We start from the raw sequence: 12,058 nt of genomic DNA on the forward strand, positions 1-12,058 counted from the left end.
CCCCCCTGTGTTCTCCTCTTCTCCTCCCCCCCTGTGTTCTCCTCTTCTTCCCCCCCTGTGTTCTCCTCTTCTTCCTCCCCTGTGTTCTTCTCTTCTTCCCCCCCTGTGTTCTCCTCTTCTTCCCCCCATGTTCTCCTCTTCTTCCCCCCCTGTGTTCTCCTCTTCTTCCCCCCCTGTGTTCTCCTCTTCTTCCCCCCATGTTCTCCTCTTCTTCTCCCCGCTCCCTGTGTTTTCCTCTTCTTCTCCCCCCTCCCTGTGTGTTCCTCTTCTTCCCCCTCCCTGTGTGTTCCTCTTCTTCCCCCTCCCTGTGTGTTCCTCTTCTTCCCCCTCCCTGTGTGTTCTTCTCTTCTTCCCCCCGTGTTCTCCTCTTCTTCCCCCCCTGTGTTCTCCTCTTCTTCCCCCCTGTGTTCTCCTCTTCTTCCCCCCATGTTCTCCTCTTCTTCTCCCCCCTCCCTGTGTTTTCCTCTTCTTCTCCCCCCTCCCTGTGTGTTCCTCTTCTTCCCCCTCCCTGTGTGTTCCTCTTCTTCACCCTCCCTGTGTGTTCTTCTCTTCTTCCCCCCGTGTTCTCCTCTTCTCCCCCGTGTCCTCCTCTTCTTCCCCCCGTGTTCTCCTCCTCTTCCCCCCGTGTTCTCCTCTTCTTCCCCCCTCTGTGTTCTCCTCTTCTTCCCCCCTGTGTTCTCCTCTTCTCCCCCGTGTGTTCTCCTCTTCTCCCCCGTGTGTTCTCCTCTTCTTCCCCCGTGTTCTCCTCTTCTCCCCCCCTGTGTTCTCCTCTTCTCCCCCCCCTGTGTTCTCCTCTTCTTCCCCCCTGTGTTCTCCTCTTCTTCCCCCCCGTGTTCTCCTCTTCTCCCCCCTGTGTTCTCCTCTTCTCCCCCCCGTGTTCTCCTCTTCTTCCCCCCCTGTGTTCTCCTCTTCTTCCACCCAGTGTTTTCCTCTTCTCCCCCCCTGTGTTCTCCTCTTCTTACCCCCCTGTGTTCTCCTCTTCTTCCCCCCCGTGTTCTCCTCTTCTCCCCCCCGTGTTCTCCTCTTCTCCCCCCCTGTGTTCTCCTCTTCTTCCCCCCCTGTGTTCTCCTCTTCTTCCCCCCCCTGTGTTCTCCTCTTCTCCCCCCCTGTGTTCTCCTCTTCTCCCCCCCGTGTTCTCCTCTTCTTCCCCCCTGTGTTCTCCTCTTCTTCCCCCCGTGTTTTCCTCTTCTTCCACCCCCTGTGTTCTCCTCTTCTTACCCCCCCGTGTTCTCCTCTTCTTACCCCCCTGTGTTCTCCTCTTCTTCCCCCCCTGTGTTCTCCTCTTCTTCCCCCGTGTTCTTTCCCCCCCCCTACCTGTGTTCTCTTCTCCCCCCTCCCTGTGTTCTCCTCTTCTTCCCCCCCATGTTTTCATCTTCTTCTCCCCCCTTCAGCCACCCACGCTACACACAGGGAAGGGAAGGTGAGGAGAGAGACAGTGTTTTAGCCGCTCTCTATAGAGTGCTCAGGCGGCTGCAGCATTTAAAGGGCTGGCAATGGGAGCGCAGGACACACCCTCCTATATGGCGCCCTAGTTCACCTTATAGGAAGTGCCGGCCCTGCGCGTGGCTATCAAACACATATCCTAAATTTGTTCCCTGAGTGGTAAGGTCACTAGGAAAATTTTGGTATGTTTTCCTACATTAATTGCAATCTTTATGACTCTTTTCCTACTTTATATGATGATTTTGATTCTTACTAGATAGCTAAATTCCAAGAAGGTCTCCATCTTCTCTTTCTCCCTCAGGATATGCAGGAAATTTTAACAGGTTCTTCTGATGATGGCTGACAAGATCTTTTAAGCCTAATAAGGGTCCAGGTCTGGATTTGTTTATGGCTCCCTAATATAAGGAATTTTGTTTTATAACGAAAAATAAGTTGCTTAATCGCAACAACAACAAACTAGGTAGCACTGTGAAATGTTTATCAGCAGTTGCTAAGGCCAGTAAACTATTGTCATGCATAAAGGGGACAATCCTTCTCAGGATTAAATATAATTTTACCTCTTTATATATCAATGGTAAAATCATACTTTGAATATGCTGTGTAATTTTAGACACCTGTTCTAAAGAAGACTAGGCACTAGAAAAAGTGCAGAGGTGGGCTAAGAAATTCATAAAAGGAATGGAAGATTTTAGTTATGAAGAAAGGTTAATACATTTAAATTTGTTTAGTTTAGAAAGACTGTACCTCAGGAGGATATGATAGCATTATAAAAATAAAATTATAGGAAATAAGTGTTGGAGCAGTTATAATAAAATAGGTAAATTAGGGTTGAGTGAACATGTAGCTCAAATTGAGTTTTGTTTTGGTTCAGAATTGAGGATTAAACAGGAAGAGAAGGCCAATGAAACATTGTATAGTGTATACTCACATGTAACCTTTGAACTTGTTGAGAATATTATTAGGTGATTCACAGACAATTGTGTTTTTGAATGATTCTGGGCTAAATGGAGATTCCTGGAAAACACAAGGAATTAAAGAAAAGCTAAATGTTAATTGATTTTTTTTAGACAGTAAAAACATGTCTAGTTGAAAAATTGCTGCATGTGATAAGATATATAAAAAAATATAAGCTTGCAGATAAATTTTACAGCAAGACAGAAGGCTTCATATTTACTTTCTGACATCTCCAGCAGCAAAGAAACATTTAATATAGTTAGTTAAAAACAACCAAGCAGGTTAATATATATAAACCCTTAACTAGACCCTACTACTTCCTCTTTCTTTGCTGCTACCTCCAGATGAGCACCATCAATTTTAGAGCTATCTCTAACCGGTTTGGTATTTTGTGCTCTGTATTTTATTTCTTGTCTCTATTTTCTTTTTTTTTTATTACATGCCAAGTTGTGTTATCTGGCTGTGGTTTAAATTCTTGGGGTTTGAGCACTCCATATACTATTTTCCCCCTCGGGCTTCCGAGTTCTGCATTTGCCAGCGTCTATCTGCTTGATGGCCCAGCAATCGATTTGTTTGCAGCTCGCTTTAGTGCTCCTTCCAGGTTCACCATTCTTTGGTGTCCGGCATGCTCTGCACCCTTCTCCCTATTGTTCTGGCATGTGGTTTGTGGCCTACCAGTATCCTTACAGTTTCTCACAGTGCTGCTGGCTCTCCCCTTTTCCTCCACAGGTCCTCTCTGTTTGGTTCCTACATTTCATGGTCCATATCTACGGTTTTGTACTCTTATCTAGCCTATAGGCTTTGTGATCATTGATAACTGAGCTGCATCAGTTGTGTCACTCCCCATATAGTGGGATACTGTTTTATTTTTATACACATGTGGTTTCGGCCCAACTGAGACCTATTTTTTCATGTCCTTTGAGCTCTGTACCCTGGTAGGCCCTGGACTTATTCTGGATGACCCCCAGTTGTATTGCCCTGTTGTTTTTGCCGTCTTCCTGACTGGCTGCACTCCACTCTGACTCACCTTCTCAGGCACCATCCCAGAAACCTCCCATTACCCCAGGAAGTGAGAGCTCTGATTCAGGCAGCTCCCACCATTCTGTTACATAGAAACATAGAATATCCTAGCACATAAGAACCATTCGGCCCATCTAGTCTGCCCAATTTTCTAAATACTTTAATTAGTCCCTGGTCTTATATTATAGCTAGGATAGCCTTATGCCTATCCCACACATGCTTAAATTCCTTCACTGTGTTAACCTCTACCACTTCAGTAATACTTCCTGATATTTTTAAACCTTTGTTTTAGATCAAACCAAGTGTTTGATTATCTGAGTATCTGCTCCTGTCCAAATTAAATAGAACATGTGCACGCTCTGAAGTAAATCACACTGAGACACCAAGTTTCAGCTTAATGAAAGACTATGGAATGTTTAATCAGGTGGGCCCCTTATAAAGGCAGAAATACATAATATGCAAAACAAGAGATAACAAAGAGAATACATCTTTAATTGGGAAAGTGTTAAATGTCTTATCTAATGCCCTTCCTCCAAAGTGTGATGCCACCAGCATACTGGGTGAGGCCCTGGCAGAAGACGCCATCTTAGTACATGACATTCTTTAGACAATGGGAGGGGTGCTCAGTAGCCATTTTGAGCAGTTAATGAACACAGAAAGGGAGGGAGTGCTCTATGCTATAGCAGCCATTTTAAGTAAACAGACATTTTACTAACATTAATTTCTATCCATAACACCTTTGCCCCTCTAATTTAAGACTATGTCCTCTTGTTGTGGTAGTTTTTCTTCTTTTAAATATAGTCTCATCATTTACTGTGTTGATTCCCTTTATGTATTTAAATATTTCTATCATAACCCACCTGTCGTGTCTTTCCTCCAAGCTATACATGTTAAGATCCTTTAACCTTTCCTTGTAAGTTTTATCCTGTGATCCATAAACTGGTTTAGAAGCCCTTCTCTGAACTCTCTCCAAAGTATCAATATCCTTCTGGAGATACGGTCTCCAGTACTGCGTACAATACTCCAAATGAGGTCTTACCAGTGTTTTGTACAATGGCATGAGCACTTTCCTCTTTCTACTGCTCATACCTCTCCCTATACAACCAAGCATTGTGCTAGCATTTCCTGCTGTTCTATTACATTGTCTGCCGACCTTTAAGTCATCTAAAATAATTACCTCTAAATACCTTTCCTCAGATGTTGAGGTTAGGACTATCAAATATTCTGTACTCTGCCCTGGGGTTTTTACGTCCAAGATGCATTATCTTGCACTTATCCACATTAAGTGTCAGCTGCCACAGCTCTGACCATTTTTCTAGTTCACCTAAATCATTTGCCATTTGTCTTATCACTCCTGGAACATCAGCCCTATTACATATCTTAGAATCATCAGCAAAAACACATACATTATCATCAAGACCTTCTGCAATATCACTCGTAAAAATATTAAATAGAATGGGTCCAAGTACAGATCCCTGAGGTACCCCACTGATAACAAGACCATGCTTTGAATAAACTCTGTTGACTACAACACTCTGTTGCCTGTCACTTGCCCACTGCCTTACCCATTCAACAATATTTGAACCCAAACTTAAAGATTACAGTTTATTGATAAGCCTTTTATGTGCAACAGCCTTATTGAAGCCTTACTGAAATCTAGGTAAGCAATGTCTACTGCACCACCCCGATCTATTATTTTAGTTACCCAATCAAAAACTCAATAAGATTAGTTTGGCATGATTTCCCTGTAGTAAATCCATGTTGTATCTGCTGTTGAAATCCATGTGATTTTGGATGTTCAACAATCGTTTAACATGGTTTCTATTACTTTCCCCACTACTGAAGTAAGGCTTACTGACCTATAGTTGACCGACTTCTCCCTACTAAATTTCTTGTGAATGGGCACAACATTCGCTAACTTCCAATCTTCTGGGACTACTTCTGTTAACAATGATTGGTTAAATAAATCCGTTAATGGTTTTGCGAGTACACCACTAATCCTTTTTTTTTTTTTTTCTTTTTTTTTACTTTGGGTGTATTCCATCACTCTCCACTGACTTATTTGTCTTTGTTTTTGACAGTTGAAATAGAAGTTCTCTAAACTCACATGTAACAAATTACTAATGACCCTTTCCTTAATTTTCAACTGTAAATACTGAACAAAAATATTCATTGAGGCAAGCAGCTAGACCTCTATTCTCTTCTACATACCTTGCTTCTTTTGTTTTTAATTTAACTAGTCTGTGTTTTTCTTTCCCTTTCTCATTTATGTATCTAAAAATGTTTTGTCCCTTTTTTTTTTACTGACTGTGCTCTTTTCTCTTCTGTGTGTGATTTGGAAGCTCTTATAACTTGCTTAGCCTCTTTCTGCCTAATCTTATAGATCTGTCTATCTTCCTCACTGTTTTTTTTATAATTACTAAATGCTAACTTTTAGTTTACTATTTTGGCTGCATCTGCAGAGTACCACAGTGGTTTCTTAATTTTTTTGCTTTTACTGACAAGCCTAATGCAATTTTCTGTTGCCGTCAGTAGTGCAACTTTTAAATAATTCCATTTCTCTTGGACTCCATTCAAACTGCTCCAGTCTAATAATTGACTCCTTTACACATATTCTAATTTTAGAAAAGTCTGTTTTTCTAAAGTCTAAAACATTTGTTTTTGTGTGGTGTGACTCAGTCACTGTTCTTATATTAAACCACATTGACTGATGATCACTGGATTTAGTGTTAACAAATGGAGATTTGGTATCAGATATTACTGTAGGTGAAAGTTTAGGATCCAGTGATAATCAGTCAGTGTGGTTTAATATAAGAACAGTTTAGTAGTGTGTGTGGGACTGCACTCACTCCCATAAATCTGAGCCAGGGTGCTTGCTGAACCAGAATCAAACACCAGATTTCCAAAAATTCATAAAATAATAGAGGTCCAGGCCCTCCTTGGTTCAAGACAGGTACTTTATCAGGTACTGTGGTTCTTAATAAAGTACCTGTCTTGAACCAAGGAGTGCCTGGACCTCTATTATTTTATTAATATAAGAACAGTGACTGAGTCATACCACGCAAAAAACAGACTTTTCTAAAATTAGAATATGTGTAAAGGAGTCATTATCAGACTGGAGCAATTTAAATGTAGTCCAAGAGAAATGAGATTATTTAAAAGTTGCACTGCTGAAGGCAACAGAAAATTGCTGATGAGAGATTGAGAAGGGACAAAGCAGCCAGTTTAAACTGGTCTGGCAGTGTCCTTGGGACAACGCCCTGCTGGAGAACAATGGGACAGGAAAAGGGGGAGGGGAACAGGCACATTCTCCCATGGAATCAGAGGTGAAGAATTGTGCCAGTTCCAATTAAATGGCCAGAACAATCTTTTAAACAGCAATAAGTCCAAATAGTGTTTTTAACTGGCAAAGTCTCCCAGGAACCACAGTCACATGGCAAGTGGCTGGCAATTAGTCCTCTCCAGGCACAAGTAGCGAAGGGCACTTCGTCACAGATGTCTAATCAAAAATCTGCAAATGAGGCAAGACAAACTCAGAAAAAGGCTTAAAAAAAACAGGAACACAAACTGGAAAAAACGACTATTAAATTTGTTCTCACTACGAGAAACAAAATCTAACAAATAAATTAACATCTCAGAGGATAGTGGATTAAGCTTAGAAAACAGAAAATATTCTGACTTTAGTTTTCACCAATTAAATTCAGACCTTGTTATCCTTGGACCCTTTGAATGTTGTAATCATTCTCTCTGCAAACTTCACCTATGGATCAATACCCACAAGGAGCAGTTGTTGTGAGAACATGAATTCATCTCTTCATAACTATGTCCACCATACAATTAAAATTATTAAGTTCTCAAGTCAGGGCAAAGTTCAGGCCTTTGCTGAAGAGATTTTTAAAGTTAAAATATTCCTCCTATTTCTTCCTCCTTCCTGATGCCAGACTACTGAAATATTTTGCAATCTGCAAAGTAAAGAAGAACTGGAGAGGAGGCAATCATTTGAAAGAACTCGGCAGAGTGGAAATTAAATGGATATACCTTTTTTTTTTTCTCCCCTCTAGAAATGATACTGTTCTCCATTAGTCTGAGATGACACTGTTCTCCATTAGTCTGAGCTTAATCTTTCCTAATCATTTTTTAAAATGTGTCTAGTAATGACATTTTTAAGGTTTGTTTTTTTTTAAATATAAATTACAATGTTTTGTATTCATTACATTATTTTTTAGTTTTAGTTTTGATTACATGATCAGTGTTTATGTATACTTCCTTTCATGGTACAATTGATCATATGGGAATTTGTAATCGCAAGGCTTTCATTTCATGGAAACACATGGAATAAGACTATATTAAGTGAAATCATTGGCATGAGCCGATCTCCAATAGACTATCCTTCCCCCACCCCTCTGACAGACATCCCCGTGTAGAAGAAGACACAGTGCATGTGAGCACTGAGAAATTAAATTCTGGAGAGGTGGCGGAAAGATCCAAGCTCGATTGAAGTGAAGGACTTCCCTTAGCTCTGCCCATAATATGGAATCAGGCTATTTAAACAAGAAGAGGAACATTCCTTACAATTCAACAGTCATTGATAAAGTCTAATTAGGCAAAATTCATTTGACATCACAGATGAGATTGATACCCACAAGGAGAACATTAATTAATCTCTCCATTACTATATTGAGATTGAGAGATAGCTGGAACAAGCCAGGAATCCTGATTTGAACTGAACTACCTATAGATTCTTCTTTTAGAACAGTCAACTCCAGTGTTCATACACTGCATCCCTTAAAGGGACACTATAGTCACCTGAACAACTTTAGCTTAATGAAGCAGTTTTGGTGTAAAGAACATGCCCCTGCAGCCTCACTGCTCAATCCTCTGCCATTTAGGAGTTTGTTTATGAACCCTAGTCACACCTCCCTGCATGTGACTTGCACAGCCTTCCATAAACATTTCCTGTAAAGAGAGCCCTATTTAGGCTTTCTTTATTGCAAGTTCTGTTTAATTAAGATTTTCTTATCCCATGCTATGTTAATAGCTTGCTAGACCCTGCAAGAGCCTCCTGTATGTGATTAAAGTTCAATTTAGAGATTGAGATACAATCATTTAAGGTAAATTACATCTGTTTGAAAGTAAAACCAGTTTTTTCTTTCATGCAGGCTCTGTCAATCATCGCCAGGGGACGTGTGGCTAGGGCTGCATAAACAGAAGCAAAGCGATTTAACTCCTAAATGACAGTGAATTGAGCATTGAAATTGCAGGGGAATGATCGATACACTAAAACTGCTTTATTTAGCTAAAGTAATTTAGGTGACTATAGTGTTCCTTTAATGTGACTTATAGGCTGCTATATCTGCTGCTAATCATTACTGTATGCGGCTAGTGTTTCTGTGTTGATTTACTTTATGCTGCTGTTTCCCATGCTAATTTGCTGTCCACCATCTATATAGCCAATGTGCTGATTATTTCCTATGCTGTTTTATTGTGTTTTTATCTGCAACTTTTATGTGAATAAATCATTTATTTTTATATTTGGCAAATCCATCTTTTGTACAAACAGTGCCTTAAAGGGACACTATAGTCACCAGTGCAACTACATGTATTCCTGACCCTACAGTGTTAACACGACCATCTAGCCCCCCCCCCCCCCGGGCCCCTCATGCCTCCATAAATATAGTAAAAATCTTACTGTATTCAAGCCAGAAGCTGTAAATCTGCATGCTGTTAGACTCAGAAAAAACAAGCAGTCTGCTGACATGTGATAGCCTGATCCAATCACAGTGCTTCCCATAGGATTGGCTGAGACTGACAAGGAGGCAGATCAGGGGCAGACCCAGCATGATTCAAACACAGCCCTGGCCAATCAGCATCTCAATGAATCTCTTTGAGGAAAGTTCAGTGTCTGCATGCAATGGGAGGAGATACTGAATCACAGGATGCTCATGCACATATTATGCCTAAATCAACTCAGAAGTCCCTCTTGTTCACTCTGAGTGACTGCAACTGGAGGTGTTCCTAGCTTTCAATGTAAACACTGTATTTTCTCAGAATAACCAAAAACATCCAATGTGTAAACAAAAAGCTAGAGCCCCCTGAAGAGCTCCTGATTGCGTCCATCATTTATATCCCCAAACAAAATAAAGATGAGCAACTGATGAGCAATTATAGACCAATCTCACTATTAAACACTGACATTAAAAACTACTCATCAGTACTGGTCAATAAGAATAAAAGGGAGAGTGGCTCAGCGCCGAGCAAGATGGGCGCTTAAATCTTGTGCATTGGTATTTGGGCTCAACACAATCTAGATGTTGAGAGCCCAAATACCAATGCCCAATTCGCTGCAATTTACACAGATGTCTTACGGCAAACATAAGAAAAATGCATTTAAAGCTGAGAAGTGTATTTTATTTTGCCAAAATCCTACTCCTGTGTCTCTGGTTGCGCAGACTGCATCGCAAGATGGCAGAGGTTTCTCAGAAGACAGCAATTCTGAATTTTAATCTGATTGCCAGGTGCTGACACACAGTTTACAAACATCTACAAGAGACTTTAGAATCTCTATCCACCAAATTAAATGCGTCATGGTCGACCAGCATGGATGCCCCTGTAAAGATATACAAGATCTATGGTCCAGGAGATCGCATAACGCAAACAAAATGGAGGAGTTTGCAAAGGCTCATAATGATCTTTCAGATCATGTGCAGATACTTTAACAGCAACTAATCTCCATGGAATAAAAAAAGATAGACGCAGAAGACTGTTCACGGTGGAACCATCTGAGACTGCGAGACCTTCCAGAGTCTGTGATACCAGCAGACCTCCCGGCCTATGTACATGGCCTACTGAGAACCCTGGAGCCTGAAGTTTCAGCAGACTTGCTCCTTCTAGACTGGGTACATTGTGTCATGAAACCTAGGCATCTCTCTGCTGCTGTACCTGTCAGGGGTCCGCGGGCGGCTAGTAGGGGAGGCTGCTCGCAGCTCGCAGCACTCACCCTCAGTCCATCGCCGCCCGTGGTCTCCCCTCCTCCTACCTGTCGGCGAGCGGCATCTCCTCTCCGCCGCTCGCCGCTCGCATCCGTCACGCCTCCCAGCGGCAGCATGTATAACGCTGCACGCTGGAAGGTCGTTGATTTATGCAAACGCCGGGGTCACGTGAGTGACCCGGCGTTAAAGCAACAGTACCACAATCACAGTGGGAGGCTTAGATATCTCCCACGTGTGATTGTTAATTCTGATTGGAAGTTATCCAATCAGAATTTAACCTAGGGTATTTATACTCACCTTTCCTGTTCCTCCCTGCCCTGTTGTGGTCTTTGCTGTATAGTATTGATTCTGAACTTGCGATTTCTGGTTACGTACTCTCTGGCTTGTTAATCTGACTCTGTGACTTTCTCCTACCCTTTGACCTCGGCTTGTTTATCGTTATCCTGTTTTCTGGTTCCCCTGACTCGGCTTGTCTCCTGACTATTCTGTGGGTGCTTAGCCCGGCCACTCTAAGGCCCGGTACGGCATCTTTTCTGTGTGTGTGTGTGTCTGTTAGCGTGTTGGGTTCCCGGAATCGTGACATTACAACAGGGCCATTATGGAACCTGCTGACATTCCACAGCTCCTAGTTAATCAGGAGGCTAGAATGGATGGTTTAGACCATCGTATGGATCAGTTTGCCCAGGCTTTACAAACCATACTGGCTCGTACTGCCCACTTGCAACCTGCCGTTCAAGAAGTTGTTGCTGCTGGGCCAGAACCCAGCCCTGATCCGGTAACCGCTCCTGCTCACGTGGTTCACATGACGCCACCTCAGCGCTATAGCGGTGATCCAGCATCGTGCCGTGGTTTCCTCAACCAAATTGATATTCATTTGGTGATGAATCCGCGCTCATACCCCACTGACAGAGCCAAAATTGCTTTTCTGATCAACCATTTGTCAGGAAAAGCTCTAGCATGGGCCAACCCCATGTGGGAGAACACGTCCCCAATGTCCTTTGCAGACTTTCTAACAGCTTTCAAACGTACGTTTGATCAGCCCGGCCGAGTTGCTTCTGCTGGCAAAGCTCTGCTCAGGATCCGACAGGGCAGTAGATCAGTAGTGGATTATACCATTGAATTCCGCACTCTGGCAGCTGAAGTGGTTTGGAATAACGACTCCCTCGTAACAGCTTTTCAGGAGGGTTTGGCCGCTTACATATTAGACGAAATAGCATCCAGGGAATTGCCTATTTTTCTGGATGATCTAATAGATTATATCATTCTAATTGACAACCGTATAAGAGAGAGGCGTAGTCAAAGAAGAATGAATACACAGGGGTTACCTGCTTTACCCAGTACTGCACTACTAGCGTTACCTCCCCCTACTCAACCACCTCCCGAACCCATGCAATTAGGTGCTGTAGGCTTATCTGAAGCTGAAAGGACATACCGCAGAAGGGAGGGTTTGTGCATTTATTGTGGTAAGAGGGGGCATCTCCGAAGTAACTGTCCTAGTTTGCAGGGAAACTACAGCACCTAAGGCCTAGAGAGGGGTCGGCCTCGGGTGTTATGGTTTTTTCCCCTCATGTGTCCATCTCCAGACCATTCATTACGGTTACTCTTTTGGTCAATCAAACCACGATTACAACTAAAGCCTTGATCGATTCAGG

The 12,058-nt window shown here is 42.4% G+C and overlaps 1 protein-coding gene across 1 annotated transcript in view; it reads right to left on the reverse strand.

The window, feature by feature from the left end:
* Positions 1 to 12,058, reverse strand: part of ATP10B (ATPase phospholipid transporting 10B (putative)) — a 369,072-nt gene that overhangs the window by 275,861 nt on the left and 81,153 nt on the right. Inside the window, exon 3 of the mRNA XM_063447492.1 lies at positions 2,372 to 2,457. Within this exon, the coding sequence (XP_063303562.1) occupies positions 2,372 to 2,457 (86 nt within the window). The remainder of the gene's footprint in view (positions 1 to 2,371; positions 2,458 to 12,058) is intronic.

Source organism: Pelobates fuscus, chromosome 3, assembly GCF_036172605.1.
Source record: "Pelobates fuscus isolate aPelFus1 chromosome 3, aPelFus1.pri, whole genome shotgun sequence".
NCBI classification, from domain to species: domain Eukaryota; kingdom Metazoa; phylum Chordata; class Amphibia; order Anura; family Pelobatidae; genus Pelobates; species Pelobates fuscus.